Source organism: Camelus bactrianus, chromosome 3 (assembly GCF_048773025.1).
Source record: "Camelus bactrianus isolate YW-2024 breed Bactrian camel chromosome 3, ASM4877302v1, whole genome shotgun sequence".
NCBI lineage: Eukaryota > Metazoa > Chordata > Mammalia > Artiodactyla > Camelidae > Camelus > Camelus bactrianus.
In genome coordinates, this window is record NC_133541.1 from 116,619,336 (window position 1) to 116,628,928 (window position 9,593).

The 9,593-nt window shown below is 37.8% G+C and overlaps 1 protein-coding gene across 1 annotated transcript; it reads right to left on the reverse strand.

The window, feature by feature from the left end:
- Nucleotides 1-5,608: 5,608 nt before the first annotated feature.
- OR13G1 (olfactory receptor family 13 subfamily G member 1) lies at nt 5,609-6,781 on the reverse strand. The gene has a single exon (XM_045515875.2). It carries the CDS (start codon nt 6,530-6,532, stop codon nt 5,609-5,611), a length of 924 nt encoding a protein of 307 aa, XP_045371831.2. The 5' UTR covers nt 6,533-6,781.
- Between the last annotated feature and the right edge of the window lie 2,812 nt (nt 6,782-9,593).

The following is a 9,593-nucleotide window of genomic DNA, read 5'->3' on the forward strand; positions in this document are numbered from 1 at the left end:
GAGGAAGACAAAAATCTGCCTCTGACAGATGTCCACTGAGCTTGTCTGGCTAAACAGGTCATGATACTCTGGTGATCCTCAAGAAAAAGAAATCACAGAACATTAGCATCAGAAAAGGTCACTATGATGGAGCGAAAAGAGAAACACTTTATTGACATGTTTGAGCACAGATGAAAATAAAGACACTTCCCAGACCCCAGAGAAATAACCAGTATCCTCTTCTCCCAGTTTATTGGAGTGATTGTTGCTTTTTTATGAGTTCGAGCTTAGCAATGTTTATTCCCTTTGCCTCCTAAATTAAATTGCCTTTGTTTTCTGACACCACTCAATCTAGGAACGATCCCCTTTTCTTGATTTTTGGTTTTTTTTTAAGATCAAATACCTAACACAACACCAAATGAGTCCCTTCCAAGACCCTCTTACTAACTAACATATGATGTGCTGTCTCCTTCATGCAATAAACCCAACTTACTCACCTACACATGTGTTCATGGTGGTCTTAAGCTAGAAGTCATTGAGAAGAGTCTTTTTGTTGCTGTTTCTTAGGTATCAATTTATTTAGAATTTGACATCAAATGTTATATAAAGGGATGCCAAATGCAATATATTTTTGTATGCATGAAATAGAGTACCTAAAGCAGGCGAAAATAACCTAAACTAGACTTCAGAAGAATAGTATGAGAAAATGACTGCATTAACTTAAAAACAGATATTTTGCAGTGGAACCCTGATTATAACTTTTATTTCAGGAGAAGACTACTGCCTCTGTAAAATTATACTCACAGTGATAAAATGTATTTTATTATTACAAAAATGAGTGACATGATTAGATTCATAGACTAGTTAATTTTATAATATTAGAAATAATACTCCTTTGTGATGTATGTGTGATGTGTATACAAACTTAGAGGTAAATGTTAGCATATACATACATATAAAAATAGAAGTAATGTGCAGGCCTGCCTTGTTTTACGGTGCTTCTTTCTTTGTGCTACAGATACTACGTTTTTTACAAATTGAAGGTTTGTGGAAATTCTGTGTTGATTAAGTCTATCAAGTACCAATTTTCCAACAGTGTTTGTGTCTCTGTGTCACTTTTGGGGAATTTCCATAGTATTTAAAATTTAATGTTATTATTAAATATTATTACATTTGCTATGGTGATCTGTGGCCAGTGATCTTTGATATTACTACTGTCACTGTTTTGAGGTACCACAAACCATGCCCATATAAGATAGCAAACTCAATAAATGTGTGGTTTTTTAATTTTTGGGGGGGTAGTTATTAGGTTTATTTATTTATTTGATGGAGGTACTGGGGATTGAACCCAGGACCTCATGCATGTTAAGCACACTCTCTACCACTGAGCTACACCCTCCCCTTAAATGTGTGTGTTTTGACTACTTCACTGACTGGCCATTTCCCCATCTCCCTCCCTCTCCTCTGGCTTCTCTATTCCCCGAGACACTACAATACTGAAATTACGACAATTAATGACCCTGCAATGGCCTGTAAGAGTTCAAGTGAAAGGAAGAGTCACAAATCTCCCACTTTATTTTTTTATTTTTTTAACATTTTTTATTGAGTTATAGTCATTTTACAATGTTGTGTCAAATTTCACTGTAGAGCACAATTTTTCAGTTATACATGAACATACATATATATGTTGTCACATTTTTTTTCGCTGTGAGCTACCACAAGATCTTGTATATATTTCCCTGTGCTATACAGTATAATCTTGTTTATCTGTTCTGCATATGCCTGACAGTATCTACACGTTTTGAAATCCCAGTCTGACCCTTCCCATCCCCCGCCCCCTTGGCAACCACAAGTTTGTATTCTATGTCTGTGAGTCTGTTTCTGTTTTGTATTTATGTTTTTTTTTTTTTTTAGATTCCACATATGAGTGATCTCATATGGTATTTTTCTTCTTATTTCTGGCTTACTTCACTTAGAATGACATTCTCCAGGGACACCATGTTGCTGCAAATGGCGTTATGTTGTTGGTTTTTATGGCTGAATAGTATTCCATTGTATAAATATACTACCTCTTCTTTATCCAGTTATCTGTTGATGGACATTTAGGCTGTTTCCATGTCTTGGTTGTTGTAAATAGTGCTGCTATGAACATTGGGGTACAGGTGTCTTTGAAGCAGGGTTCCTTCTGGATATGTGCCCAGGAGCAGGATTCCTGGGTCATATGGTAAGTCTATTCCTAGTCTTTTGAGGAATCTCCAGACTGTTTTCCACAGTGGCTGTACCAAACTGCATTCCCACCAGCAGTATAGGAGGGTTCCCTTTTCTCCACAGCCTCTCCAGCGTTTGTCATTTGTGGATAAGTCTCCCATTTTAAATAAAAAAAAAGCTAGAAACAATAAAGCTTAGTGAGGAAGACATTTCAAAAGCCAAGACAGGGCAAAAACTAGACCTCTTGTATCAAACATTTAGCCAAGTTGTGAATGCAAAAAAAAAGTTCTTGAAAATTAAATGTGCTATTGCTGTACGCACATGAATGGTAAGAGAGCAAAACAGCCTTATTGCTTATATGAAGAAAGTTTTAGTGGTCTGGATAGGAGATCAAACCAGCCATAACATTCCCTTAAACCAAAGCTTAATACAGAACAAGGCCCTAACTCTTCAATTCTGTGAAGGCTGAGAGAGATGAGGAAGCTTCAGAAGGCAAGTCTGAAGCTAGCAGAAGTTGGTTCACGTGGTTTAAGGAAAGAAACAGCCTCTAACAAAAATGTTCTAGGTGAAGCAGTGAGTGTAAGTGCAGAAGCTGCAGCAGGTTATCTAGATCTAAGATAATTAATAAAGGTGCCTCCAGGAAACAGCAGATTTTTAATGTAGAAGAAACAGTGTTCTATTGGAAGAAGACGCCATCTAGGACATAGCTCAAGAGGAAAAGTTAATGCCTGGCTTCAAAACTTCCAAAGATAAGTCAACTCTTTTGTTAGGGGCTAGAGCAGCCGGTGACTTTAAGTTGAAGCCAGTCCTCATCTACCATTGCAAAAATCCTAGAACCCTTAAGAATTATGCTGAATTTATTCCTCCTGTACTCTGCAAATAACACAACACAGCGTGGATGACAGCACGTCTGTTTACACCACGGTTTACTGAATATTTTAAGCCCACTGTTGAGTATTGCTGCCCAGAAAAAAATATTTCTTTCAAAATATTGATGCTCATTGACAGACAATGTGCCTGGTCACCTAGCAACTCTGATGGAGATGTACAATAAGATTAATGTTGTCGTCACGCCTGCTAACACAACATCCATTCTGTAGCCCATGGGTCAAGGAGCAATTCCGAATTTCAAGTCTTATTGTTTACAAAATATACTTTGTCAGGCTATAGCTGACATAAAAATTAATTCGTCTGTTGGACCTTGGATAAGTGAATTGAAACCCTTCTGGAAAAGATTTACCATTCTAGATGCTTTCAGAACATTTGTGATTCATGGGAAGAGGTCAAAATATCATTCACAGAAGCCTGAAAATTGATTCCAACCCTCATGGATTACACTGAGCAGCTCAAAATTTCAGTGGAGGAAGTAAATGCAGAGAGCTGGTAGAAACAGCAGGAGAAGTAACATCAGGAGTAAAGCCTGAAGATGTGACTGCATTGCTGGAATGTCAGAATGAAACTTGAATGGATGAGGAGTTGCTTCTTACGGATAAGCAAAGATAGTGGTTTCTCCAGATGGAATGTGCTCCGGGTGAAGACGCGTTGAAGACTGTCGAAGTCACAACAGAGGATTTAAAATATTACGTGAACTTAGTTGATAAATCAGTGGCAGGTTTTGAGGGATTGACTCCAATTTTGAAAGAAATTCTGCTGTGTTTAAAATGTTACCAAACAGCATGGCATGCTACAGAGAAGTCATTAATGAACCAAAGAGTCAATCAGTGCAGCAAACTTCATTGTTTTCTTATTTTAAGGAATTGCCGCAGCCATCCTAACCTTCAGCAAACACCACCCTTAGCATCAGGCAGCCAGCAGCATCAAGGCATGGCCCTCCACCAGCAAAAAGATTAGGATTTACTGAAGGCTCAGAGGATGATTAGCGTTTTTCAGCAACCAAATCTGTTTTAAATAAGGGATGTATGTTGCTTTTTTTAGACATAATTCTATTGCACACTTAATAGCCTATAGTGTAGTGTAAACATAACTTTTATTTGCACTGGGAAATAAAAAAAGATGTGTTACTTGCTGTATGCTGCATTTGTTTCATTGTGGTGATCTGGAACCAAGCCCACAATATCTGAGAGGCATGCCTGGATTGAGAAATGAATTCAAGTGTCCTCAGTTAAAATTAGGCTTCAGATAGATCTGTAAGGGAAGCTCTCAAGCTTCACCAAGCATCATCCATTACGCCAAACAGAAAGAGACGTAAACCTACATCTGTGATAGGAAAGTGTTGCCTCTAGTCAATGCAGCCGGAAGAACAAATGCTCTCCATCCAACAATTGCTCAATCAGTCATAGACTGCAGTAGCCCAACCAATGAGAAACCTGCATACTTTGAACTTTTGGCTTCTTCCAGTGGATTCCGGTTATCACGGCACTTCCAGTTTCCCCTTTTCCCTATAAAAGCAGGTTTAACTCCCTTGTTCTCTGAATTTGCCTGTGGTCCACCACAGTTTGCATATCTTGAATTGCAATCCATCTGGCTATTCCTGAATAAACTCACTTTTGCTGGTAAAATAACTGGCTATTATATTAGTAAAGTCAACACTATATATATTTTTCAGAAAGATGTTGACATATAGACATAGATATAGATATTTATTTATGTGAGGCTATACCTACATTATATTTCAAATATTGTTTAATGTGAGAAGTGTGGAATTGTGGAGACAATGAGGATTCTAGGACCAGGGTAAGAATAAGAGAAATGCTACATTTACTGTGATCATGAAAGAGAGTATTTCAGAAATCTGTAGAATGATAAGTCAGTATAGTTAAGTGATAAGAGAATGAGTGTATTTTGGAAATGAGGATTTAAGGAAATGACTTACCAAGGAGTGACACGTTCTTGTGCTAATAAGGAATAGGAAAACTTGGGATTGAGGGAACTATGAAAGATCAGTAAAAGCTGAGATGGTGCAGAAAATGATTCTAGAGTAGAGATTATAAGCATGCGCATACATCATTTTGGCTTCAGCTACATCATTGCACCATCTCAAGCTGCAAACACGGATTAGGACAAATTTGGAAACAAGGCACTTGGCATCCCTGAACAAGTTCGGAGTTAACATACATGAAGGATGGCAGGAAGTGTTCAAATTATGCCAGTTACTAGTAGTCTCTATCAACAAATACATCATACATGCAGATTTAGGATCACAAACTTAATGGTGAAGTAAAATTGGGTTGAGAAAGAGAAAATGGCAAAACTGAGGCCCCGGTAACAAGTTTCAATTCCACTGGTGGTAGTTAGGAAGTTTGCCTTAAAAGTTATAATCTCAAAAAAACCAGCTATTATCAAGAGTTATGTTTATATTGTGTAATACAAAATTATAAGTTGAAGACACAGTGAACAAAAATTTAATAGGTTTTAATGTAGTTAACTTACTAATGTTACACACATTTGTCCCTTGAAACTGCTAACGTTTCAGAGATGCAAATACTTTCCTGATCCCTGTTTGCATGTCCTTGTTCCGGAAACTGTACACAATCGGGTTTAGTGTGGGGGTCACGAGGGTATAGAGCACAGCTACCACCTTGTCCCTTTCACATGTGTAGCTGGAAGCAGGGCGGATATAGGTGTAGATGACAGGGGAGTAGTAAAGAGACACCACTATGGGGTGGGATGAGCATGTTGAGAAGGCTTTTCTCTTGCCTTCCGTTGTGCGAATGCGAAGAATGGCGACGATGACGAAACCGTAGGAGATGCAGGTGAGGGTGAAGTCGCCCACAGCCAGAGTGAGGTCAGCAACATACACCATCACTTCATTGATTCTTACGGGGCTGCAGGACATAGCCAGCAGCGGGGGTATCTCACAGAAGAAGTGGTCAATGGTATTTGATCCACAGAAGGTCAGCCTCAGGATGAGACCTGTGTGCACCCAGGAATTGGTTACAGCAATAACCATGACAGTGCTGAGCAAGGCCGCGCACATCTGGTGGTTCATAATAGCGCTGTAGCGCAGAGGGAAGCAGATGGCCACATAGCGGTCATAGGCCACGGTGGTGAAGAGAACCATCTCGGCACCCAGGGACCACGTGAAGAAGAAGAGTTGGGACATGCGGCCTCCATATGAGATGGTCTTTCTTGAGGTGAGCATGGTCTCAAGTATTTTTGGTATTATGCTTGTTGTGCAGATGACGTCCACGACAGCCAGAGCCAGGAGGAGGAGGTACATGGGCGTGTGCAAGGTGGTGTTGGAGATTATGGCAATGACAATCAGCACGTTGCCAAGAAAAGCCACAAGGTAGACGAAAAGAAAGACAATGGAGAGAACTCGCTGGAGTTCAGGGTTTTGGGTGAGGCCCAGAATCACGAACTCAGTTACAACGCTCTCATTCATCTTGCTTTTGCGATTAAATGGCAGACATTGCAGACAGCAAACAACTGGAAAGCAAGGCTATCTGGGTGCTGCTATTAGGAAATTGTGTGTGTGTGTGTGTAGGGGGGGAATTCAGTAATTTGATCATTGATTTGAAAAAAATTTTGTAGAAGGACTTTTTCATTGATTCTCATTTTTCAGTGAGCTTTGTCTTCTAGGCAATGTCTGTTCTCCAGATGAATACAGTTTTTTGATGTATGTTTTTGCAACAATGACTCCATTAAACAAAAGCCAGTGGTTGAGAAGGAAGAGATAAGAAAAATAAATGTCTGAATATTCAATACTGTCATTTTGAGTTAAAACTTGTCTGAGCATAATTTATATTCATATATATATATATATATATATATATATATATACACACACACACACAATGGAAATATAAATAATTACATATCTCATTAATTCTGTTAATGACATGTCATCTTTCCACAAACATATATAAGCAGGAATATCTGGAACCATAGAAGTGGACAGGGATAATTATGGTGGGAACATTTCAGCAGAAAAAGAACCTAAGAGACTATCCTGAGATTAGATACGCCTGGGACCGATAGCTAATTTATTGGGTCCAAGCACTAAGTAATTTGGTCAAACACTTGCCTTGCTATTCTGTTTCTTCAGGTTGACAAGTGTGATCTTAAAATCGAAGAACTGATTTTCTGTGGTGTCATAAAATGGTAAGAGGGTTTGATTTAAAACTAGAAGGTCTAAGATTGCATCTCCAATTCATTATAACAGTAAAATGGCCATTTAACCCCATAAGCTTCAGATTTGTTGACTCCATAACTGATGTAAATTGGGACAAATACTAGATATTATACAGACAGAGTGAAAGTTTCTTGAGGATACCCAAGGAAAGAGGCAACTGGAAACATTTTTCCTGAAAGCAGCCACTAAGTGCATAACAGAAACCCTTGTTATATTTTTTTCCTGCCCAAAACTTCTCTAGCATTTTGTCAGTTGTTTTATTTTTTTGCTTATTTATTTGTATAGTTTTTTTTAATGCATAATCAGTTATTTATATGAATTATAGCCATCAGGACTATTATGACCTGGCAAATATAGTAAAAGTGTTCAAAGTAACTGTGAGTGTATTCCAGAACTTTATTTTTTATCAGAGTGCTTTGACTTTTCAGAGATTAAATTCTATTTCAGATACCTAAACAAAGGTATAAATAAAAATCGTTTTTGAGGTCAAATGCAGTTTGATTTGATCCCTTATGCCCTGAAACTGCAATTAATAATTTGCTAAATTTGAGCTACTACCTGATTTATGTGTAGCTGTTCCGACTGGAAGAAAAAATAAATAAAATTTTTGTTTAATCTATAACCCACTTTGAGAATCCCTAGATTTATTTCTTATATTCCCACAGCGAAGGTTTGTAATCCCTGCCATTACTTGGACCTATGTTATGCGACAGGTTTGGTGTTAGATTCTCTGAAAATATAGCATTTTGTCCTCATAACAACTTTGGGATTTTAATATTACCACTTTTCATAACTGCAAAGAAAGAGTGCACTGAGATATAAAATAACAGAAGCCAGAATTACGTATCTCATACATGGAAAAGCCAGAATTCAAACCTAGGTTGTCTGACTCTGAAGAAATTGCTCTTAACCTCTCTTCTGTAAACTTTTAGGAAAAGCAAAACTCAGTATGGAAAACATACACACAAATTGAATGACATAGGAAAAATTTGAAAGAACATGGGAGTTTTCTCTGAATGAGATATAACTTAGACCAGATGAGATAGTTAAGTTAAAATATTTTTGAATCTTTGAATATATATTGCAGTAAACGATATTAACTGATCTTTAAATTACTAAATGTTAAATGTTTTCAAATAATATTGAGGCCTTAGTTAGTTCATCCCATCAGAATCAGAAGTATGGTTTAAAGCTTCCAGAATGTACCTATGACATCTTTCAGCCTACATGACCTTACCTGCCAAAAATAGGGGCCCAAATATAAACTAAATTTTCCATGATAAAGAACAAAACTTCAGTATTCCCCTGGAGAACTCTTATTTAGCCATGTAAATAATGCTATCTATCTAAATTGTTACTGATCAAGTCCCCTGAAGCTGGGTATGAGGGCGAGATCCCGTCCCAAGACACAAATCCAACTTTTAAAAAATTCTAAGTTTACAAAGCAATAAGGAAGTGCACCTCTGGTCCACTTCCTCTGAGTTACGAGCAAAAGTGGTGGTGAGGGCATTCTAGAGATTCCTTTTCTCATCTCTTCTTGGAATGTCCCACCCCCTTTGTAAGAGTGATGGCATTGGTTGGACTCTGTTCTCAGTGCTGGTTCCATGGATTGGGATGGTTACTGTGTATAGAGAAAGCCAAACCCCCAAAAGGGAACATGACACAGTTCACTGGGAGAAGAGGGTATCTGTTGACTGTAAAAGCCTTGTTCAGAAGGTCCACCACTGGCCCAGAGTGTGTGTGTGTGTGTGTGTGTGTGTGTGTGTGTGTGTGTGTATGTGTGTGTGTATATATATATTATATATGTAATATATATACACACATACATAAATGTATTGAAGACTATATAATGCACACACATACACATATATATACACACATATATATACAGTCTTCAATCCAAGGTGTCCAAACAGTGGTCAATGTTTTCTACCAAAATTCTGCAAGTGAGATTGGTCTGGCTTGGATATTACCTTTCCCCTGCAAACCCACAGCATTTAGCAAAAGAGGGCCTACTTACATCAATAGGAAAATCTATTTCTCCAGGGCTTGTAAATTAAAATCTTTGACTCTCGACTGTGTCCCTTTCTGTTCTTCTAATCTGGAATTATCTCTTTTGCTTTAGTTATTATATTGAATCTGACTCAGATTTTCTATCAATTTAAATTTGTAAGTTAAAAAAATAGTGAAATTTTGTTAGAATTAATATATAGGGTTTAATTTTTTTTTTTTAGGCTGTAAATCTTGACCCTGGCACTTTCTGCCTGTAGTCTCTCATTTCTGATGTACATTCTCTAAGTCTTGATCTATC

Excerpts from the sequence above, each read along its gene's own strand:
- OR13G1 (XM_045515875.2), bottom strand. The coding sequence starts at position 6,532 with ATGAATGAGAGCGTTGTAACTGAGTTCGTGATTCTGGGCCTCACCCAA.